Below are 24,488 nucleotides of genomic sequence, written 5' to 3'. Positions count from 1 at the left end.
TCGGTTTTTGAGGTAGGTAGGCAGGTAGGTATCGGAGATCTACAGTATCTAACGTCATGGCAGTCCATCTAGTTCGTAGGAAGGTAGGAATGCCATAGGAGTAATGATTCATTGAGAATGTGTTCCATCCCGAGGGACTGGAGAAAAGGAATTTATTCATTCCTCAAGATATCAATGGATATACGGAGTGTGTAATGTATGTAGATGTGACTCTTGAGGCTGATATATGTCTCAGGAACCAACTTTGCCCCTGTTACTCGGTTGCTGACCTACCTTACCTTACTTAACCTTACCCTACCGGACGACTCACACTTTTTAGTCAATGATAGTCGTATAGTCATACACAGTAAGTACTCGTGAACTGTTTCTTCTCTTCTGGTGAAAGGGAAGAGATCAGCGAGAAATTATCTGTACTCTTGTCTTCGCATAAACGAAAAAAAGAACCCCTCTTCCCTTCAACGTTAAACTTCTAGCCCCTCCATATCACATCATACCTAGGTATCGACAATAATTGCTCAAAGTGGATGAAGTGGAGACCAATCAAAGTGGAGTAAGGGTCTTGCATTTTTTCTTTTCTTTTTCCCGTTTAGTTTGTTTTTTCGCCAGACCAAAAGCGGTGAGTAGCCATTGTGGGGGAAAACTACCAACTAGCTTCTAAAATCTTTCCTGCATAACCTTTGTGCATAACTCGCTTCTAGGTAGGCTTGTGATTACATAATCCTTTCTTGGCACATTCGAACTTTACCAGATGAGTACAATGCAGTGAATGGCGTCTGGTATATCTCAATGACAATAAACTTATCAACACCTTTTCCTACCTCGGTTGTCTTCAAAATGCTGTATGAACTTCCACAATGCTAGTAGGGTGCAGCATGCAGACTCCCCTCATTCATTCTTTGCCTGATTTTCTCCTTCCTTATCTTCATCTTTACCTCGTCCTCATCTCTTTCCTCCTCCTCCTCCTCCTCCTCTCCTTTTCCCCAGCCTAACCTTGACATCAGCATCTTGGTACAAAACACTGTTTCCATTGTAGCAGCAACTGATATCGCCACAATGACCACCCATCTGACAGTTTTCGTGGCCCCGAGATCCTTAAAGTCGATCCCGATAGAAGGATTTTGGGTTTTCTTCGACTCCGACATGGCTGGCTTTCCTTTTGATAATGGTTTGGATTCTGGGTCAGCATATCTTTGTGGTTCTGGAGTATGAAACTTACTCCCTTCGATCGTTTTTGTAGTTCGCGATGTTGATGGCCTTCCTCGAATCAACACTCGAGGTTTGCTGACAGCTTTGTACATCCTAAAGTTGCTTCTTGAATTATGGAATATCAGTCAAGCGACTTGAAACCCAGATTCGCACCTGTTCAGATGATATCCGCGGATTTAATCCCTTCTATTTTTTGGGTACTGGAGGTTGTGTGACTACAGTTATCATCACTGGCGCCTTCATAGTCCTATTCGCAGCATAGGAAGAGGGTTGACTAATTTAAGACAATGTCTAACGACCTATCCCGTTAGAATGCTCGTGATTACCGCCACAAAACTTTTGTTTCATCAATCATAAGCATACTGTCACCACCATGTTCTGCTAATACTACCAAGCGAATGTTTTTCATCGTTATTGTACAAGACTCTGCTCTTCAATTTTAGTGGCAATGCCCTCGTTTATCCTTCACCAAATATGCAAAGTGTTCTCCCTGTCATTCGACAACCTCTCTACAGACATCTATTAGTCGATTATTATCGCTTCACCTTGTAGGAAATATCTCATTCTCGCCTATCATGGGACTCTTTTCAACCTGAGTGTGTTCCATGCCACTGTCGACCTTATGGTTCTCTTTGCTATTCGGAATGTCTTCATTTTTATCCAATTCTGTCGCCGGTGCTGTTCCACCACGAGACGTAAGATCGAGACCGGGATACATTTTCGGAGGTGGCCTAACCTTCTCTCGAGACACTTTTGAATCATCCACAGTATCGGATGCTTGACTGCTTTTAAAATCTACAGAGTTCTCACCCCGAGAACCTGTGCATCTGCAGCAAAACAAATCCGTGGTCATCAAGCCAGCTCTCAAAAAAGACTGCTCATATGTGCGCAGGAATTTGGAAAAATGCCAGGCACAAGCAATGATAAAACCAATGAACGTTTCGGTAATTCTTTCGAAAGTGATCTATTAGATCGAGACATAAACATCAAAGGAGAGATTGATACTTACGTGACTGACATTATAGGTACCAACCACCAAGTGTTATCCCCGTGTTCACTACCGTGAATAACACGATACACAACGCTCATTACTGATGCTACAATAGCACTATCTGCGACGTTAGTCATTGAAATCATTGTTTAGTTCAGAGCGGATAAGGATAGATCGAACTGACAAAAGTCCAATAGCGAAGATTAACCCTGCACCCAACTTTTTCCTCCGAGTCATCTTCAATTTATTGAGTGCAATCATTGGTAAAATACTAATAGATCGAGGTATCAGCAATCATACGACAGGACAATTAAAACTTCGTTTTCCTCACAATAGGTAACAATCAATGGCTAAGCCCACTACAGCCGTCGGGATGCTAAGAGCGTTTTGGCGAATCATACGTGAGGTGAACAGGTGTTTCACCCATCCTTCGTCTCCCAGTGGAACAGTCAAGCATATTCCTGCAATGGTAATCGCAGAATACCATACGGCGGTGAATGAAAGGCCGATGAGAACCGCCATTTTCACCCACTTCATGCTACGGAAGATTTCCATGTATGTCAAAAATATGGTTGTCTTCACTAAGCCCAAAGTGAGAGGCGTGAGCCATGGTAATAGACCAGTTGTCTACAAAATTGTATTAGTTGTTGTGACACGGAAAGCAGATTGATTGATGTGACAACGCGAGGAGACGTACAATTAAATTGCGGTAGGATAACAATTGCGAAACTGGAAAATCCCAATTGTGAAGCCCGAGAGTTCCGTTACCCGTGGCGGCTGCAATAAGGTCAGTTACCTCCAGTAATATAATTGAGCCAAAAGAGAAGATCATGCGTACACAATATCACAACGACATAGAGAGTTATAGCAACAAGCTATTAATCAAATTTACAAGTCAGTATGATCCAGCCTATGTGACTTCCCAAGAATCTTGCGTACTACTGTAAGTGTAAAGGTCACTACGAAAAGTCTGTCAGTTGTGGGTGCTTTCATAAGTAGATTAAGAAAAACTCACTATCACTCCACCTCAGTCTCACAGGTCGCAGAATCCAAAATACCACCCAAGCTCTCACAATTATACATATTATCATCAAACACATCATGATAGTAGGAATAAGTATCAATATCTCTCTGTGAGAATCGGGATTTTCCCAGTTGGCGGTAACGCCCGGTGGAGGCTGAAATGCCGCAATGTTTTCAAGCGTGGAAGAAGGTAAATTGGAGAAGATCTCCCCAGACTTTCTTGGGACATCCTGGGAATTAGAAACCTCCATAATTTTTGTAACGGAGCCATGAGATTTAAAGTGAGATGAATTTTCAGGTTAACGATACAGTGTGTAAAGTTTCGAGCAGGATGTACTGATTGTGCGTGAATCGCAGATGACTTGTCCCTTTAATCATTTCGACAATACTAGTCACAACTTGCTGCATGTACTGGGGCCAGGGTTCTTATTTCACAAGTGTGAAAGGATCTAGACGATTTCTTTCGAATTTCTTGATTTGAGATAGTAGACAAAGAGCTCTCGCCTAGGCTTATATATTCGATATCTCGTGACGGGATTTCAAAATCTCTTCGTCTATTTAGTATTTAGTATTTTCTCACTGGATGTCACCATGGGCAGCTATTGGAAGCTCCCCTAAAAAGGCTCTCAGTTCCCATATTTATTCCAGAGGGAGTCTAATTTCCCCCCATAATTTATTTTGTACTCTGATTGGGCACGTCCGTCTGGAAACAAAGAACAGTCAAATAGTGGTTCGGGGCTAGAATTCAGCAGGCAAATATTCCATCTCGTAGGATCATCAAATTCTTGCCTTTTATGGATGTTTCAAAGCTTCTATAGATCGCTAGGAACAGGAAAACATTTCTCATTTATCTGACTTGAAAGATCTAGATCAAGTGGGCAGGTTGATAATCAAGCACGACAAAGAGATGACCTTTGAGAAGTAATCCAGAAAACCCCAAGTTCCCCACGATAAAGAAAGTAACCTTTCTAGAAAGAGTGCTAACAGGTCTTGACTCCTTATGCTACTGGTACTCGCTAATAGTACCCCAGGCGACTGATACCCGAAACAAAGAAAACTACACGACTCCAGATCTGGTCTTGATATTAAAATCTGCACTTCAAGAAAGAGGCAGTATTTTTTTGTAGTCGACGGCTACCAAATCAATTTGAGTCGTATCGTTCGAGTATTCGGCTGATTAATTGAGACCCTTTGACTAAAATTCTACTTGCTAGTCTCAAAACCCAGTACACACAGTCACAACTAGAAAAGCAGTGATTAAAGATGCCATACATCTGGCCAGACAATTCTCATTGTAATCAACTAACCTTCAAACTCTAGACGGATTGTGAGATCCCTAAGCCAGAGATGATTCAGTTTTCTTCTGCGTAAGATGTGCGGTTTTCCTTCGTATCACCATGAGTGCCTTTGATAATCTGTAATGTGCTACTTAAAGTGATGTAAGCCAAGGTACCTCCTAACTTGCATTTTATGAAAAGTCAAAGTAGTTTTAAGTAATTTGGTCACCGGGTAAGATTTTGGTCAATGCATTCAATACGGGTGAAGTCACAGATAAATTATAGGGAAAATTGTATGTGCGAGGAAAAAAACTGTCTATTATTCATATTTTATGTGTTCTAGTTATTATTCATAGTCGTTGATTCGTTATTGTCGTTGTCATCGTTGTCGTTGCTTATCGTGCAGTCATCGATGATTAATCCATCTAACACAGCCGTATGCAAGAGTAGCCAAGCTAATCAATACTGTTCCATCCAGGCCAATGAGATTTCTTTGTATCTGTCAAAATTCTGCGTGCGATCAAGTGCTCATGGATCCTCGGTTTGATTCTAATCCTATTTGTCAGCATTCAAGTCACTCAGATAGAAGGGTTGTTAGAAACTTACATCCCTGACGGCATAATCGTAATAACAGTTGACATTGGTTGCAGGGCTATAGAAAGCCTCTCCAGTGCCTTTGATGGCCGCAGCTGGGCCAGCGAAACTGCTAATGGTGGCCGATGCAACAATCTCTTGATAACTAGCCAGCGTAGCATTTCTTGGGATAGCGGCTGTCAACTTGAACGGGGCTTTAATGGCGATGTTGAGGCCTTCAAAGGTCACTGCTTTTTTAGCGTTGATGACACCGACAGCTTGTGGTTCTGGGTAATCTGGAAGGAAATCTGGGTAGTACCAGAACGCGGAGGCGTAGGAAGCATGTGTGAGATTGTCGTAGCAGTTGGAGAGGATATAGAGTTCGGCAGTGTCGCGCTTGGCGGCGGGGATAGGGGAGGAGACAGAGATAGTAGTGAGAGCCAAGAGGCCAATGATCAATGAGGCAAGCATATTTGGTAATGTGAGGCTGTTGAGGAGGACGAGGCAGATCTTATTAGGCGGTATGTAATGTGACCGAATAGTGAATAGTATTTAAAATATCGTCTTGGTGATGATGGGGAGGAACATTACACAGAGACAACACTCCCTTATATAATTCTCAAGCAGCCTGGCTTGGACTTGCCCTGGAACAAGCTCTTTGCACGAGGAACAAAAGAACAGCCTCGCCCATTCTTCCCAGTAATCTGGACCTGATTCTCGTGTCCAAAAATGGCCTGACGAGCTTCGGTATAGCAAGTGCTAATTTAGTTCACGATAGCGTAATCGCAAAACCCGTAGTCAGGACATGCTTTCCTAAACCCCACGCCTTCAACGAATGTCAAGGAAACTACAAATCATGAATACCACGATAGAAAACCGTACCTGTAGATCTATCGACCCACTATCTCTGCGATGACTTTCCATATCTGCACCGGAGGTTGGGACTAATATGGCTTGGAACTAGGCTCCGACTTCCGAGAAAATCGACGTGCAGCCTTCAACATACGCCCTCAGCCGATAGAACATTTCTGCACTGCAATGCAATGCATCTCGCATACATATAGTACTGTGGAAAAGTAAATAACTCACTCTATTGCTGCACTTGCGAATAGAAACCTGTTCATAGAAGCTGAACCATATGTAAATTGTAACCATTAGGGAAAGGTATCCGAATGGCTTGCATCTCGCTTACAGAGTACTGTAGTCTATTGAGTCTATTTAATATATGGAAGAAAACAACAAGGAACGCAATCGATATCACGGTCCAGAGTTTCTCCACCCAGAAATAACTACTTTGGCATTCCAGGATAAAGAAAAACGAAAAATAACGATGGATGGTTGATCCACTTGCTTACCACAGCCAGCCCTGAAGAAAAACGTCGGAATTGTCAACCCCCCTGTTTCCGCTTGGATCCTACCTCGGCTTCATTCAAACAAAATCATAATTACACTGAAAATACTGATATTTAGATATTCAATCACGAAATCAGTATTCGATTCCACTGTACCGTATTCAAGACATAACATTTGAATAATTTAAAGAGTTTTTATGTATGCATTTGAATCTCGATTCTAATTGCTGATTGTTTGATTTGATATCGAATATTGGAAAGTGAGTGTATTCTTAGGTCTCTTTTTTTGCGCCCATATGAAGCTCGGCTACTGGAATTGTCCGTAGAGACTTTTCTAACATATCTACGAAAGATGTTTCAACACACCTCTGTGAGAAGTATCTTTGATAGGAGCAAACCAAAAGTCAGTTGTTCGGAGAATTCACGTACTTGGATGCTGCAAAGTTGTGGCTGCATCGTGTAGCCCGTGTGAATGTGTGTGTTAGTAGCCATGGTGTAGGATGTATGCTGGCTGAGAATAGACTGCATCTAGGATCATTGAAATGTCGGTCTGGTACAACAGCAGTTCATGGATGGGAAAACCTAGAACAGTATAATATTTTATAGCCCAAAAAATTCTTGATAATGAGTTGTTTCCGACAAAGATGGGTCGTTGTCGACTTCGATTCCACAAATATCGGCGAGTTCCAAATGAAATACAATGTCGAATTCCGGCTTGAGCCTGGTTGTGGTTGAAGAAAAGTTCATGAGGGATCCATCAAATAAACTCCAATGCTGATCGGATCTCGGGTTCTATGGAAATCAAGACGGATTGGCGAGATTCGCAAGGAATATACAGGGAATCGCTGCAACGAACTTCATTTGGAAGGTGGGTCTGCCCGTCTTTTGACAACGGTTCGAAAAGTGCTGTAAGATAGGCCGATTTAATTTCTACAAAGTACTGCGGTGGCAACGATATTCGGGAGAGTGGAGTGCGAGTGGGGTGGGTGGGAGTGAGAAGGCATCGCAAAGGAATCATCTTCAACTTCATCAATATTAATCGTTATCATATGTCTAATTTTAGCTGCCAATGTTTCCTTCCGCATTCCAATATATTCATCGGGAAAAATTGGTTGTTCCATATCAATAAATTCGCATTATGTTGAAAATGCCATCTCGGGGGATCCCTATCTTTCCAAGCTCGTCCGAGATTTGGAACTGCTCAATCTCGATTGTTGTGAATAGTGCTAATTCGCATGATATTGAAATCTACTCATATTCATAGACCACCATCAAAGCACCCTCTTAATTTTTAATAGCCCGCACTTCATTCTAGAACAAAGAGGCTTTTCGTTCTAGACTTCAAACAGAATCTTCAGATCCTTAGACTGTTTGACGTACCGGATTCAATTTGAATGTTAAATTAATCTCGTTTATGAAAGCTCACAACTAGACCGCGCCTGCTGTCTCATATCCACTCCTAAAGACAAGAACATTTCACAGTAAGATATCCCAAAACTTTCCCAAAGCGACCAAAGTATCTATTGCATTTGTCTTCCTCGTCGTCTTCCCGCCGGTCAAGCATCTCCGAGACACACCTTTGCTTCGTTGCCTCCGCTTCATCTCTCATTGATTCTGGCCCAAGTTCTCTGTCTCCAATCTTTCGTTTATGAGCATCAAGGTTCATACCCTCAAAGATTTTCTCGCTATTCTCTCTGGTTTCTTCCACAAAGACAACAGATCTTCTCTCTTCGATTCTTGAAATCCCTGATCCAGCACCCGATCCAAATCCAAAATCACGGGCTATGTTCGAGCCAGGTAAGTCGATACTAAATTGACCAAATGTTTCTTCCTCTGGGAGTGAAAGTGTCAATGACGTTTTAGATCTCAATGCACGCTCTGGTTCTCCGAGTTTGCGAATTTTCACCGGAGAAAGTGGGGATGAAGCTGAGGTATTTGGTGTGAGATTTTCATTTACTTCTCTTGTTTCTGCGGGATATCTGGTGGGACAACTCAATGAAGCTGTATGGAGGAATGAAGCTCCAGGGGTGGAGGGTCGAGAACGAACCCGCGTTGGAGGTTTAAGGATTGGAGATTTTGAATCAATCATTCCTGAGTTTTTGATTTGCTTCTCCGACGCTGAAATTTGGATTCCCAGTTCTGGTGTTTGGAAAGAAATAAGCAAGGAAAACAAAATAAATGAGTGGAAACACGAGGCTCATTTGGGTGTTAGGGAAATCTTAACTAAGACAAATGGTGTTGTGTTGAACCCGTCGATGTTACACATGTCAATCAATGTCTTTGTCCTGGGAAATTGGTGTGACGGTGTTCTCCCATGAAAGGGCCAAGCTTGAGTATCCTCCCAAAACATGCAAGCCGTAGCAAGTTGGCATCTTATGTGGCTAAGGGTCTGCTTCAATTAAACTCACTTTGCACCTTACATAACTTTTGAAATCATCAGAAGAATTGGTAACACCATTGAAACTTCTCGAAAAGATTCCAACTCAGCCTCCCAGTGGCTGCAATGCGCTTTGATTGCTTGCTTTGCGATACTTTACTAGACGATACAGGGTAGGGAACTTCTTCATTCCGGTAGATTAAAATGTTACCTCACATAACCAATAAGCTCTGTATGGCTCCCACACTAATCGCGGTAAAGCTAACCATGTAACCCGCGATCGTAAAGGCATCCTGAATACTATGCTTATAAACTGCCCAAAGAATTCCAAGCAGTAGGCTTCCAATCCCAAAGACAATAAAAGCAACTATCCAAATACTTTTCATGTCCCAACCTTCCACAAACTCTAGACCCCAGCCAAAGTTTGTAGGTTGTCCTCTTTTACAAGAAAGTTTCTCCTTCAGCTTCTTAGGGAATCGGTCAAGACACACAGTATCTTCGTCGGCGTGATCTGGATGCAGAAAGAGGTGCATGAGATGATTGTCACCAATTGGAGGAATCACTTCGGGAGGTGCGGGCGAGTAACGATATTCAATGTGGTCGGGAGGTGGTATGACGTCCTTTTGACGCACGTCGATGAGAGAGCTGCGGTACATCTCGAAGTGGACAAATTTTATCGATTTGAGAGACTTCAATGATATCAGGTTCAAGAATCGACCTCGCATTGATTTATAATTAGTTCGAAGTATAGTGAAGAGTGATTGATCAGATTTAGGTTCGAGATTGTGAAGACCCAACTGCAGAAGTCGAGTAGCGTAGCGACCAGATGGGTAACATAGCAGAAGATACACATTCTCCACTGGAAGCGGTATTGGTTTTACGATGTTTGGGTTGTTCGAATCGAGTTGATTCTTTGATGGTTCGTGGGTGGGTAGGCCAGAGGAGAGACTTTTGCTCGAAGAGTTCGAAGCCCAGACAGCGAAAATGGAAGATAAGCTTTTCGAAAACGACTTGCTGCAGTCACTGAACATTGAACTTCGATTTGTGTCAGTGCTACCAGAGTCATCATTTGTGAGAGCTTGTTTAAGTCGATTTGCTGCTCCAGGACGAAGTTCAGTGAAATCATCATAAATTCTTTGTCCACATTTCTGCGGGTGTTAGTTCATGATTAGAAGTTTCTGGGCTATCGCGTAAACTCACACAACGCCATTCAACCCGTGTCTTTCCAATTGCAACTGGCGGTCTTCCCGATATCGAAATCTTATCAGAAAATAGTGCCAACTTTTGCCAGATTGTTTGATATACCCCCGTAACTATATCTGACTGTATGTCTGCTGAAGACAGTTGGAAATTGTTCAATGCCATGAGCTGAGTTCTACTTTCCCCTACATCTTTCGGCGTCGCAAAAAGTTCATCCTTGACGTCATCAGGCATTTCGGGTAATGCAATTGTCCAGTTGTGTGTCTTTGAAGATAAACTATTTCGTCGACTGGCTACCATTGGTGTTGATGCAATTGTTAGCTGTGCTCTCTGTGGATGAATGAAAATTCGTAATTTCTCACGAAACAACTCGAAGGCTTTTGAGTCCTTGACAAATAGTTCAAGATGTTGAAAGTCATCGGAAGCATCTTCAGAACTCTCAGATGCACTATCCGAATCGTCATCTATGTCCAAATCGCACTCCATTTCTTCTTCTTCAACATTCAAAAGGGCAGCTCCACTGGAGTCACTGAGATGATTTGAGCCTTTTTGTTCCTTTTCCGTCCGAAGAGTACTGCAAATCATATGTGCAGAGTTTCTTGCACGAAAACGAACAAGATGTGCGGCCTGTCGCTGTTCTCGAGTTTGAGCTTCTTTTCTTAGTTCGATGGCAAAGCCCTTCAGTAGACGGCTAAGGTTGCGCTCAAATCGTTCCCGAGACATTCCATTCTCCTGCAACGCATCCTCACAGAGCGGCTTTATGATCGCATCTTCGAGCAGTAAACGAACTAAGCGGTCAGTTGCAGTCTGAGAGACTGAAAAAGACGACATCGAGGACCCCGTAGCGAGTGACATTGCTGAAAATATACTATCTGCAACTGATACCACAGAATCCGTAGCGGAGAACTCAAAAGAGTTGTCGCTTTGGTCATCAGGAATGTCCTCGATGAGTAGTCTCGAATGTGAATCATTGTTTGCGCTATTTTCAGACAATGTCGATGACAAGAGGGTAGAAGATCCTATGCCTCGATCTTTTCGGTGGCGGATAAGAAGGTCACGAATTGCTTTGATATGGACTTCTCGATACATCGCTAATGTTGTTCGTGGCCAACCTTTTTCGTGTAATTTGCTGTGGACTTCATTTCCCAGCATTGTTATCGCATGATCCAATTCATCACCATCCATTTGCCCTAGCCATTGTGACTTTTCTAAGATCAACTTTGCCAAAACAATTGCCATCTCCGCTAGTTTCTCTTTAATATCCTGTGAGTCAACAATCTGTGAGTTCGCCGGAATCTCGGGAGTATGAGTCCATGTTTTCCCTGATCTTTGATGTTGGGACAACTTCACAATTTCTTTCATTCTATCCTCAGACGTATATTGTTTTATGTGCTCTTCTTGTTCAGCCATAACAGAGTCAGATACCTTCAAGTTCTTACCCTGGGATGTTGGTAAATTCGCGTTTACACCAACAGTAGCTCTAGTCAACTCGCTAAGGCTTTCTAATCCATGGCCATGAGCAACAACAGCCCAATCATGATAATTCTCTGACCGTCGAAGTCTCTTAGCAATGTTTGTATCGTAAATATTTGCATGGTCCTGGTATCTGGCCGAACCATTTTCTGCGTTTAGAGAATATTCAAATTGGGTAGTGTTGTGAGCTTCGCTAGTTGGACCCATGGTCTGGTCGGATTCATTAGCTCGACCAAAACTTAAAGTTCCTTCATTAGTTGAAGCTGTAATAGCGTTTTGGCTTTCGATAAAGACAGAATCAAGAGCTTCTGAACTGAACCCTTCTTGCCATTCGTCAGCGACAGCTTTTTGCTGCTCATTGGCCATGAGATCCCGTTCGGCTACCATGTCATCCTGTTTCGTATTAATATAAATTGAAGGAGCATGGCATCCTCCACGTACCGTATTCTCTCTACCAGACCCATTGTATGATCTCTTGATGGGAGGTAAATCTGACAAATCGCTAGACTCTAACTCTGCCATAGTGCGCTCCGCCAAAAAATTTCGCTTCAAGAATTCCCAGCCAAGTTCAGTCAAAGGACGGACATCTTGGATAGTTGTTCTATATGATGGCATACTGGCTAGCAATTCCTTGGTTAAAGGTGGATCAAGTTCCGCACAACGTCTCTCGATATCTGCCCTTCTTTCAGCTCTCAACTCCGCAATTTCGAATGCAGTTCTTTCCGGCATGGGCTTTGTGTATCTATATCCATCGTGACCTAATTCAGCTGATAACTGACTCGAACTCTTTCTGTGGGTATCTGGGTTTGATTGAATACCAATATCATGCGTTCTACTCTCCATGGCATTCTTCCAATGAGTGAACTCTTCATTACCGAAAGATTTACTGGCGACTGGAGATTTGGATCCAGGCGTGGAAGGAGCCTCATTACTCCTTTCTTCAAGCTCGACGCTGCCTTTATTTGATCGTGATACAATATCATCCCCATCTTCCGATATATTTCGATGATCACGCAACCAATGTGCCAATTCTGATGAAGAATTCTTCTCAACAGCAGCCATGAAAAGTTTGATCTGCGAGGATTTATCAGAAGAGGTAGGGTCGATTCCGAAGCTCTTTTCGAATCTGAGATAACGGTAATGACATTGATCAGCCGTCTTGGATCCAACTACCGTTGAGACAGCGGGCCAATCTTCCAATCCGAGTCTGGCAATAGTTCGTAGCAAAGAAGCATCTTCTGAGGTCGACCATCGTACAATTTCAAATTGATCCTGAGAGCTGACATTATGCGAATCATCAATGTTTCGAAAAGCTTTCCCAAGATCTCGAATATTATTGCTGGTAAATTTTCTCGTACCTGTGAGGTTATCCCTTTGTTTGAAATCAGATTGCAAAATATTCATTCCTGCAGCCCCATTTTTGACTATATCTGGAGATGACTCCACTACAGGAGCTGTCGATTGTCCAAAGAGTCTTTGCGCTTCCTGAAGCTTGCCCTGCTTTTGATAAACATGACCGAGTCTATTTGCTGTATTGCGAGTTGTGGGGTGATTGTTTCCCAAATATCTTTCAAAATTAGCCAAAGCTTGAACATACATCTCCTCAGCTTTAGTCACATTACCCTGCCGGTAATAGATGCGACCAAGGTTGTTCATTACAGCATTGATTAGCATTTGCGTAGGACCGCTAGCATTTTTATAGCCATTTAGAGCTCGCAAATACATGTGTTCAGCTTCGACCAGCTTTCCTTGATCGAAGTAAACACGAGCTGTATTTTTCACGGTATCGATTGTGGAAATATCGTCGGGACCTAGTTCTATTTGCTTGGCCTCAAGAGTTTGTAGAAGAGCCTTTTCGGTCTCTATCCATTGTAACTCCGAATCAATATTACAAATCGCTGTGGCATACTCTTTTGACCCGTCTGCTTTGAGCTGTTTTGTCCTTCGACGATTCCGGGTGTCCTGATCCACCAACAACGGCGTTTCCACAAATTGACGTTTCTTCAATCGTCTTTCCATGTCCTCACACAGCCTATTGATTTCAATTCTAGTTTCGTCTGTTGCAAGGTATTTCTTTTGTGTTATACGTCGCTGTAAATCATCAAATTCCCTGCAGTGACGGCTCTTCATCTCCTCGAAAGTTTCAAAGGATTCTATTGTCAAATCACCGCTTTCTGTTCGAGATATCTCTACAGGAACAAGTTCACTTGCCGCGGAAAGCTCTTCACCATGTTCGATAACTTGATCTGGAGTAGATTGACATGGTACAGGACTAACCTCACGATTAACCGCAGCAGGTAGCGTCTCTGAAGGTAGTATTTCGCGTCTAAACTTCAAACGAGTGCCATCATCTGAGTCTAGTTCTACAGGATCCAGACGAATTTGAGCTGTTTTCAGCCCTACAAAGTCGTGAGGTTTTGGGTTTTCGCGATGGGAGGCAGAGAGGTCGTATCTTTGCATTTTTAACGGAAAGCTGGAAGCTTTGGATCCCTCTGGCTGCTGCTCATATCCAGTATTTTTGCAATTCGTGGATATATGTTTCTATTTATAAGTCAGATTCGACAGATTCGATAGATTCGATTTAACAGTTTCAGGTATACTAGCTTCAAGATCATCATTTGTCGGAAACATTCCCTCACATTCATCGCAATTGAAGGCCAGTCCAGCCGCATGCTTGTATTTATGCCATTGAAGATCTTCAGCCCTGTAAAATGATCGAGGGCATCGATCACATTCAAAGGGAAGCGGCAACTCTACGTAGTCCGTCTGGACATTGGAGCGTATTGCCTGCGAATCGCCATTATGACTATCGGCTGAATCACGAAGATTGCCTGATGCAGTGCTGTGTGAGGCCTCGCGCCATCGATCTCCCGCTCCATCGCCTTCATCAAAACGAATCACGTGTCCGTTCACCTCCGGTAATGTCTCCGGCAATGGCTCTGGAAACGGAAAATCAGCGTCAGACATCGAGGAAGCTGGCTGATAATCACAATTCCGACATGCGATACACGCGTTAGTGAATCTAGAGAGAGCTGATAAACGATGAAAGATTGAAGCAACAAAGTCGACGGTCAAAATGACATGTAAACTATAGGTGGGGTGCTGAGCACGATTTCTTCAGCCGTCGAATGCTTACATGCATTGCATGGGGCTGTGTGGAGTGCAAGGCAAGTTGAGGGTCCGCCATTATGCCCAATCGGTGGTCATCAAATCGAGATACTGTAACCAAGCAGTTGCACCGACGGTTGATGAAGATCATAGAGTCATCAGATAAACTGAAAAATGTTCAGTTGTGGGGCGAGGAGACGAGGAACTGGTGAGCAAATCATTCGAATGTAATGTTAGGCAGCATGTTCTGCGATGAAATTAAACTTGCATGGAAACATATTCTAGAACACAATCATTATTACAAGAAGATGTGTAAAGATTGGAATCCTATAATAAGGTATGATATGATAGGAAAGAATCCGAAAGATGCATAATTTTCTGGTCATAGATTCTTGGTTTATGGGAAATGTTGTTGATGTTGGAAAGACGCGTCGAGATTATTCATCTTTTAGGCTTTCTTTCACACTGTCTGTGCGAGTTTATGGCACTAGCTAGGCCCACAATAGCCTGCCCTAAGGTTCGCCTTGATATTGCTTACAGAAATGACTCTATATTGATGAAGCATAAGGCGTTGGCTACTCACTCTCTCTGAACCTCAAGCCAAGGACTATATTATATTCATCTGACTCGAATTCATTGTGAATCATTCCATCGCAAAAGATCCATGAAAGGCATACATGGCACAAACTCCCAGAGTCCGAGTCCAAGTCCGAGTCCGTCTTATGAGAACATGGAGACTTAACCGTTGAAAGATGGAAGAAAAAAGGCAGAAGAGACGGTCATCATCTAGATATTGAGATGTCGGTTCATCGAACAACATACTGTGAATGTTTGTACCTTCATCGGTTATTACAACCAGTGAAATGATGCTTGTATATCGTTCATCGTTGCAACAAGAACACATCCACAACTTCAGGAGTCAACCTTGGTATCAAAATGAACGAATGTTTCTTCCACTCGGGATGTACGAAATTCGGATGATTATCCTGATAGGGAGTGGGAGGTCTTTATTGCTATAAGCATAAATGGTACTGATACGGAGAGCCACCCCCTAATGCGACATTTGAATGTCCCCCAGCTTACTTTTCGACTTTATTTCTCCATTACAAGTGGCCATCATTGACAGATAATTGGCTTCGCCAACTCAATGTGTGTGAGTAGGCGCAAATGTTGAACGGGCGCAGTAAGCCACATTTTACATCAGAACAATGGACCATGATAAGCAGAAGATGTGCTTATGTATTCTATCTGAACCTCAAATCTTAGTCGACAGATTTTGTTAACAACATGCCGTTTATGTCATGTTTGGATGATCTCTAGAAAAATTTCCATTCAATATGCATTGATAGTTGTTCGTTTCATCGTATTGAGTTTTTGATAAAATGAAGTTCCCTAACATTGCGATAAGTTTTGCTGTGCTCAGCGAACTTAGGGACTTGGCATGCGGTAAGGTCAAGCGCAACCCCGATACTTAAAAGAAGCACTACCGTCACCAAAGTAACGACTAATAAAGCTTCACAGTCTCTGCCCTCGCAGTCTTTGCTCCTTCCGATGGTCCAGTCTATTCCCTGGGTATTCCTTCGACAACGGTGTCGGCTGGCACTGGTAACATATATTTCCAGCTCAGCGCACCAGATACATATCAATGGGCTGCACTAGGTATTGGGCGCACCATGGCCGGTGCATATATGTATATAATGTATAGCGATGGCAATGGAAACGTCACCATTAGTGCGAGGGCTGGAGGACAAGGACATGTAGAACCAAAGGTTACTGGAGGACCAGGAAGCCAGGTGCAATTGCTTGCGGGTAGTGGAATTACCGGAGGAGTGATGAGAGCGAATGTTCTGTGTAGGTTATGTTATAGTACCCGGAGACTTTAGTTGTTTCTGAGCTTCGGGAGCAATCTGACAATATTGATACGGGAAATTTTATCAACAGTCAGTTCCATGTAAGCTGATGGACATTAAATTAGGTACGAACTGCCCTCTTCCATCCACAACATCCACTGCTTTACCATGGATAGCAGCTTGGAACTTGGGCTCTCCAATCGACAGTACCTCGACTTCGTATACTATAAACCAACACGACGATAGTAGCTACCGGCAATTTACCTATGATCTCACAACTGCTGTAATTGAATCGGATGAGAACCCATTTCTATCCAATGGTACAATTACATCTACGTCGGGAGGTGGAAGTGAAGAGCATGGAACATCGGCCTCCACACTCAACGCCTATAGTATTGCCCACGGCACCATAATGAGTATTACCATGGTTATTCTCTTCCCGCTAGGAGCAATGATCATGACTATGTTTGGAAAATGGTGGATTCACGCAGCCTTTCAAACATTCAGTTTGGTGATGCTGATTGCTGGTTTCGGATTGGGTGTGAAGTTGGCAATGTCCAAGGATTATGTATGTATTTCCGTTCATCCATCATTGAATTCATTGCTTTCTTATGGAGTATCCAGATTCAATGTTCAAATTCAAAATGAAATGACTGACATATAATAGCTATTCGAGAATCAAGGTAAAACACATACAAGCTCTGGTCTAGCTCTCTTTGTCCTCTTAATTATTCAAGCTATCGTGGGCCTCATTCATCACCTCGCTTACCGAAAACAACACGTTAGAGGATTTCTGGGATATATACATATTTGGTATGGCCGTTCTCTACTCATTTTGGGAATTATCTACGGTGGCTTAGGATTGCAATTGGCAAGAAACACCAAAGGTGGTGAGATTATTTATGGACTTGTGGCGGGGCTGGTAGCCATATCTTATTTTACGATATTGGTGTTGAAGAATATGGGAAAGTTTGTGGATAATAAAGCGAGAAAGAGTGAAAGTGGAGAAGAAGGAAGAAACATTGGAGAAAGAATTCCGATGAAGGGTAGGATACCGGCGACGATCAAGCATAGTAGCGAGCGATTTCCGGCGACTAGTCGATTATAAAGATGTTCTTATAGCAGACATCGGCTTGGAGGAAAATATACCTCGGGCAGTGCGCAGTGTGTAAGTTTGAGAAAAGGATACTTCATATATAAAGCAATGAGTGTTCTCTAGAATGGTGTCATCAAACATGATGTCGGTAACGCGCGCATACATATGGTTTAGGGCGTACTTGGAATCAACAGAAATTCTAACATTTCAGTATCGAGTCTATATTTGTATACCTAGGTAGATTTCGACTTCTCAAAAGAGTCCAGTAGTAAATATGTTTTAGGTGCTACTAGAATACTATATCAATTACCTCTGAAGAATAATATATAGTGTCAGGGAAATCATCACTGTGTGCCTAGCCGACTTCTTATCAGCAGTTTCCAAGTCGATTTCGTTTTTCAACATGGCTTTGATTTTCCAACAGATAACATGTATTCACCCACCGCAGCTCGGACCTTACAAAGAATGATTGTCTTTTTTATTAATCTCTCGGTATTCACCGATTTGACTTGGAAAGTATAATACCATTATTTCACGCGTTCTGTGTCTGTATTTTACAAGATAACTAATCTCCAATTTATTATTCATTGCATGACTGCAACCTCAAATCTTGTTCGAAACTTCATTCCGCTCTAGTATGACTTTTCCACCCTCAAAAAGAGTTTACCTCAGGCCCACTTCAACACCCAATCACTGCTCCATGCTCCATCACTGGTGACGTTAGACAATTCTTTGATGTCGAGTACTTGGCTGGTAAAATTATATGTCCATCCACTGGCGAGACTAGCACCATTCAATGTAACGGTATTAACACTTGACGAGATACCCATGATGGTGATATTTGCAAGTGGATTACTATCAACGTAACTACCTCGACCTGATGCATAGAGTGAATTCTGCGTCATTGAGAAATCCACCCAAAGAGTAGCATTTGGAGCCAGAGATTCTCCATCGTCTAGGTAAAGTTCACCACTAGCAGTTCCTTCTAGGCTGGATGCAATCAACAAGCCCCATGGATTATTTCTACATTCACGAGTCGTCAATGCAGGCTCTTGAATTGGAAGAATGGCGCCACCTCGAATGTAAACAGGAATATGACCAAGTGGTGCATCAATTGTGATGTTTTGACCGGGAGATGAGGTGATAGCAGATTGATTATACCAATCATACCAGACCTGCCCTTTTCCTGATCCTGGGAATACACCGTCGACGGTAGTAGCGCCTTGCTCTAACACGGGTGTCACCATGATATTTGGGCCGAGTAAGAACTGTCGATCCGCAGACGCTAGAGTGGGGTCATTAGGAAATTCCCAGGCAAGAGCGCGCATCACGGCTGAGCCAGTGGAATGAGCCAGGTAGAATGTAGTGTAGATATATGGTAGGAGAGTATATCTAATCGTAGTGGCTGCCTTGGTCGCATCGATGACGGATGCCCACACATAAGGTTCTTGGGAGGGGCGGCCAAAGTATTATGATTTCGGTAAAAAGGAAAAAAGGCAGAGACTTGCATCCAGCGATTGCAGAGTTCCTCATCAGAATTTCCAGAGAAGCCACATGTATCTGCGCCAAACATAGGAATTCCAAACAAAGAGAATGACAGAGCTTGGGGGATGGAGAAGAACATGTAGGCCCACAGGGAGTAATTGTCGCCGCCCCAATGTCCGGCCCATTTCCCAGATCCTGCAAATGTAGAACGACCAATGATAAATGGACGCTTGGATGGAGAGACATTAAGGAGAGCATGATAAGTTGCATTCAAAATCTGGTGTCCAAACAAATTATGATAGTCGTATTCTTGAGTCCCACCGTGATGTGTTGCATTTGGTGACACGGCATGAACATCCAATGAACCTAGGAAATTGTTGATGGTGTACGGAGGGTAAATTATATCGCGGACTCCTGGTGTGGGTGTTGTGCGGATGTAACTCGTGGATGAGGACGACGATGACACAGTTGATGTAGCGTAAGCGGAAGACTGACTGGCAGAAGCAGAAGATGCAGCTGCGGCTTCAGTGGCATTGGTAAGATTAAATCCTTCTGGATAGGTAAAGTCGATGTTCCCCGGTTCGCCGGGTAGAAGGAACGGTGGATGGACGGGATTGAGAGTAAGATTACCGCTACCGCATGATCCAACACAAAAAGAAGAGACTTCACTCATGTCAATCCAAATGCCATCGAATGAAAAGTCTGAATGCCATGCGGTCAGCTCGTCTGACCACCATTGGTGTGCTCCAGTGCCATTTAACACGGAACCAATCCAGTCAGGAAAGACCGTGTACCCAGGCCATACGCTTCCTATGTATAAACTGCCATCGGGGTTCAACATAAAACTGTCAGTTTCATTGCCACGGTTGAAAGGAGGGTATGCATCAGTTTCATTTTCTGGATTAGGGATATAGATTGCAGAGTCAACAATTGGAACAATATGTTGTCCATTGCCGTGAAGTTTTGAAATGAATTCAGCACCTTCAGGATATCCAAATCTGACTTGGTCAACTTCAAAGTCACGGTATTGATTCATGTAATCAATATCCAACCAGATCGTCTCTAATGGGAGGCCAAAATTTGCGAAATTGTCTACTACTTTGCCGAGTTGAGTCCAATTTGCGTAACCCCATCGACATTGGTGATATCCGAAAGTAAAATATTGTTGCATCGCTGGGAGTCCAACTGCACTGATTTGATATGCTTTGGTGACCTTTTCTTGTGTTGGTCCAGCATAGAAATACAGATCAATGCTACCACCGAGGGTCCTCCACGTTATATTTGATGGTTTCATCAAGACTTCCTGGCCATGGGCATTTCGTTGATAGACACCATGAGTGTAAGAAACGTAGTCTGCGGTGATATTCGTTGCATTTGCGACATATGTCATGTTTCCTGTACTTGCATCAACCTCGTAGTATCTTGTGTCAAGATAAATTCCATGGTTGCCGTAAATGTTTGCGTCGATATTATCACCAACATCAGCGGCCCAGAAAGTACGAGTAAAGTTATTGCCCATACGAAATCCATGGATGGATTCTCCTAAGCCATAAAGATTGTAGTTTTCTGGCAGGGAACTAGCAAATTCGATGAATTGGTTTTCGTAAATCAAGCTAGTGCCGTCGGTAGAGAAGAGAACGTCGCCAGTGGATCGACGAAAGACTGAAAACGAAAAGGTTGGATCATTGCTCCACGAAAAGCTGAGGTCACTATTCAGAGTGGTAGAGTTCGCATCGGCATCGATGGAGGGTTTCTCTACAAGGGACTCTGGGAGAATGAACCAAGAGCTGTTCGAAGGTCCAACATAAGTAGGAACAATCTCAACATGAAGACGATCTTTCGATTGATATTCTACTGTCAGATTGAGAAAATCTACATCCGTTCCATAAACATTGCAGGCATCACCAGCTAATGACAAGAATGCAGTCAATCCGTAATTAGTTCGTTTGATATTTGATGCTGTATAGCCCGGACAAACATCTTGCGGATTGACTGCTTGCGGATCTTGGATATTTGGGATGACAGGTGCGCTCACATCAACCGAAGCGGGAAGTGTATAAACGGAACGATAACTTGTGGTAGTATTTGTCTGTGAAGATGTTGGACTTTGCGCAAATGTTGTGTGGAGAATTGCTGTGGCAAAGGCAGCAATTGTGACACCAAGCCTTCCCCCCATTGTTCCTCGGACGGGCTTAAGGTAGTGATAAATAAAGTGAAAAATCAGAAGCAGGAGAAAATAAGTCCATAGATCAAAGTATGATGCAGAAACTGATGGCTGAGAAAGAAAGGAGGTGGTGATAGCTTCCGGAGAGCAATCGAGTGAGTTTATATAATATAACCACCCCTCCTCCGCACTCCGCCTTTTGCCAACCCCGCTCAAGAACAGATCCCGTATTAAATAGATCAACGTCATGGAAGCCCAAAAAAAAAAAATACTTACTCAATCAAAGGACGTGATGTTGTGAGACCTTGTTAGCTACGGATAGAAGATTGACACCTTCGAAATAGAGCATGTACAAAAGGGCCGAAATGTATGCAAGAAGTGATGGCATATACTTTGGACGGGAACATACTGATGAATATAGAAATGATCAGCAGGTCAATGTTTTTGAGAGAAACAAGTGATATTCAAATATACTTGTCAGAAGTGCAGTGAGGTAGCTAGTACCATGTAGTAAGTGGTTATGTTGGGGAATTGTGAGTAAAAGTTTCAGCGAACAATTTGTGTGATAATGCAGCTCGAGTGTGGTAATGAAGGCGGGAACGTGGAAACGTGGGAATGTGGGGTTAGAAAAGGCCGGGGAACGAGGGGAATTAGTGCAAAGCGGCAGAATGGGCCTAGCACGTGCTTAGGTAGTACTGGGCTGGTAGTCTTAGTCGTATGGAGTACGAAGTATATCCGACCGAACCTTGTTATGAGAGAATGTAATGTAAGCAAGCGGGTTAGAAAAAAGAGCAAGGAGAATTCCTGCGAAGAATACAGCGAAGAATGTAGCGAAGTGGAAACTTCTGCCAACATCGAGTGTTGACAGGATTATTTTGCATCTTCTTCATTCTCTCCATATAAACATTTGGTTAATGGAACAGCCCGTACGATGGCCCTGAGACTCGCGAGGCAGGTATATTTACTACCGCTTGTCCAATGGTGGCAATACTACCTAGCTAGCATACGAGCCTGCGTAGTAGCTTACCAAATCATGCTAGTCTGCCTACCTGGTGCCTAAGGAAAGAATGATAATCAATCATACACGGTAAAATGGTGTCTCATCCTCTTCGATACTTCTCGTGCCAACGATGCGCAAATCATTCAACATCGACATTGTCAACTTGACATAAACTAACAGATAACGTATCGAACTATCGATAATCATATCCTTGATATGAGAGTCGGACCGGCACATCATTGGCAGCAATGTCACACTCTTTGGTAAATTGTGAGCTTGCCCAGTACCCTACTTACTTTTGACCAACATTAACTTCGTCTCCTTAGGATTTTTATTTTCCAGAATTCGCTATGTTCTTCGCTCAATCTTGAACACACTCCAATCAGGTGGACTTCTTGCGAATTTAAACAATTCGTTCTTTGTGGACGCAGAGCGAATTGGCTTGCGCATTGTGCGACTACGAAACAATCAAACCGCAGACTCCGAGCTCAATACAAAAACATTAACGAGCGTCACATATATCTCGCCTTTTTATCTTCGACATCATTCAAAGTCTTCTGGCATACGGCTCTGAATCGCGCTACCTAGGTGTGGAAGTGAAAAAGATATCCAACATAATTGCCATTTCCGCAGTTCACCCCTCGAGCGAAACAAACAAACAAACAAACAATGTACAAGATTTCAGGAAGGTTAAATATGGAGTGGAAATATGAAGTATAACACTGCCATGGAATATTATATCGCACCATTTTCTCGGCCTTAGCTGCTTTGGTGACTTTTTGTCATGAAAATTGATACCCGATTTCTCAACCTCGAACGCCGCAGTCTATATAAAAAAGTGCTGGGTGGATGATTTTCGATTTTCTGTGAAACCTATCCATAAGCATCCGTCTTCTCATCATCATGGACGCGTTAACAAATCACGTTTCTGTCGAATATTTGCATCTGGCTTTGGTTGCATCAAAATGGGCAACATGCCTGCCGGTGACTACAGGACTCGGTGTCGATAGCATGCTGGTTGACACTTCTCACCGCATATTCAACGTTACCTAACACTTGGCTTGTCTCTAATGTTGCCGGTTTGTTTTAGATCAAGATGTCGCAATGCCACTCTGCAGGAAAACGTCCAATTCCTGTCAAAATCAAGACTGAGTCGCTTGTTCTACTTTTGATAACGGTAACCTTTATTCTCACATAATTATGCGTTCGCTTTTATACCTCGGTATATTACACAAGGTACGATTTATATATTATTGTAAGTAATAACAACATGGTTATCCCGGTAATCCTATTTCACCAACATGTTCAATATGGCATTTTGTTTGAATATCGCCGACATTATTTATCCTCTTAGTCTTATGGAGTTTGTAATCTTTCAGATGAACATCCAAATATCGATATTCGATGTGGAGGCTCCTGTTGAGAATCGTCCGTGTTCGAGACTATCTGATGATTTTTTGCTTACCAACGTCGATTCCATGACGAGAGCCAAGCAGTATTCATATATTCTTAACCTACATCCTCGATCTTTTTACTGGGAATGAGCTCGGAGCTCCACAAATCCTATGTCTTTTTCCGCACAGCTTTCGGACTACCGTTTATGGTTCTCTTATATAAGATTTTCATTGGGTGTCGCTCAATCTGCGAGCGACTAGTTTCAATGGCCCATTCTCTTCCTTTAATGATAGTGCGTAATTATCTACTGTCAAGCTACATTGTGATAATATGACAGTGTTCAAGCTAGTAACTTGAAGCCTCGAACATCAATGCTTACAAAGTACAATACTTTGTGGGGACCAATTGTGTACCACGACAGGGTGGTTTATATGCCAATTTTCCGGGGATCGAAAATGATTCCATTTTTACTTCTATGCGCACCCACATAATACCACGACCTGTTATCGAGCCTTCCTTTGAGTCTATGAGCCTGTCTTTATTCGAGATGTTACGTCTGATATATTTTCCCAGCATCGAGCAGAAACCAATCCTCAGACCCTGCTCCATCATTCTCACGTTGCCCTAGTAAAAGATTGTGTCGTGTATTTAGCAGGCCTTGAAGATAATGTATTGCTTCTGGAGTTATTCTTTGAAATCCATTTACCTTCTTTTCATCTTGTCGTACAAGCTTCGCCGTGTACACGCGTCAAATATTTATGCATGATTCAATTTTGAGATGGTGCGATAGTGATAATCTGGAATAGTCTGCAAAATCCCTTGGCTTCTCCAATCGTCTAGCTGTTGATTTTGCTTATGGATCTTCCACGCCACGGTGTCGGTGGAGCTTTCTATCTGCCGGGTCATGGCTGTGAGGAA

At 42.8% G+C, this 24,488-nt stretch overlaps 5 protein-coding genes across 5 annotated transcripts; 1 reads left to right on the top strand and 4 right to left on the bottom strand.

Moving 5' to 3' along the window:
- Positions 1 to 857: 857 nt before the first annotated feature.
- On the bottom strand, positions 858 to 3,471 carry Bfra_010023 (putative integral membrane protein; the record flags this gene model as incomplete). Its single annotated transcript, XM_037340358.1, has 7 exons — positions 858 to 1,299; positions 1,752 to 2,033; positions 2,216 to 2,314; positions 2,382 to 2,468; positions 2,529 to 2,824; positions 2,895 to 2,974; positions 3,294 to 3,471. 7 exons carry the CDS (start codon positions 3,469 to 3,471, stop codon positions 858 to 860), a joined length of 1,464 nt encoding a protein of 487 aa, XP_037188826.1.
- A 1,101-nt stretch (positions 3,472 to 4,572) lies between these two features.
- On the bottom strand, positions 4,573 to 5,541 carry Bfra_010022 (uncharacterized protein; the record flags this gene model as incomplete). Its single annotated transcript, XM_037340357.1, has 2 exons — positions 4,573 to 4,680; positions 5,104 to 5,541. The coding sequence occupies 2 exons, from the start codon at positions 5,539 to 5,541 to the stop codon at positions 4,573 to 4,575; spliced, it is 546 nt and encodes a 181-aa protein (XP_037188825.1).
- A 2,215-nt stretch (positions 5,542 to 7,756) lies between these two features.
- Positions 7,757 to 14,439, bottom strand: Bfra_010021 (putative tetratricopeptide repeat domain protein; the record flags this gene model as incomplete). Its single annotated transcript, XM_037340356.1, has 6 exons — positions 7,757 to 7,789; positions 7,903 to 8,513; positions 9,047 to 9,947; positions 10,000 to 11,865; positions 11,914 to 14,013; positions 14,059 to 14,439. The coding sequence occupies 6 exons, from the start codon at positions 14,437 to 14,439 to the stop codon at positions 7,757 to 7,759; spliced, it is 5,892 nt and encodes a 1,963-aa protein (XP_037188824.1).
- Positions 14,440 to 15,788: 1,349 nt separating this feature from the next.
- On the top strand, positions 15,789 to 17,538 carry Bfra_010020 (putative integral membrane protein; the record flags this gene model as incomplete). The annotated part of the gene is made up of 5 exons (XM_037340355.1): positions 15,789 to 15,858; positions 15,952 to 16,026; positions 16,102 to 16,431; positions 16,556 to 16,998; positions 17,098 to 17,538. 5 exons carry the CDS (start codon positions 15,789 to 15,791, stop codon positions 17,536 to 17,538), a joined length of 1,359 nt encoding a protein of 452 aa, XP_037188823.1.
- A 656-nt stretch (positions 17,539 to 18,194) lies between these two features.
- Positions 18,195 to 21,187, bottom strand: Bfra_010019 (putative glycoside hydrolase family 31 protein; the record flags this gene model as incomplete). The annotated part of the gene is made up of 2 exons (XM_037340354.1): positions 18,195 to 18,918; positions 18,966 to 21,187. 2 exons carry the CDS (start codon positions 21,185 to 21,187, stop codon positions 18,195 to 18,197), a joined length of 2,946 nt encoding a protein of 981 aa, XP_037188822.1.
- Positions 21,188 to 24,488: the final 3,301 nt, after the last annotated feature.

The sequence above is a fragment of the Botrytis fragariae genome, assembly GCF_013461495.1.
Source record: "Botrytis fragariae strain BVB16 chromosome Unknown tig00000186, whole genome shotgun sequence".
In the NCBI taxonomy this organism is placed as follows: Eukaryota; Fungi; Ascomycota; class Leotiomycetes; order Helotiales; family Sclerotiniaceae; genus Botrytis; species Botrytis fragariae.
This window is presented reverse-complemented; position numbering and strand designations above follow the sequence as displayed.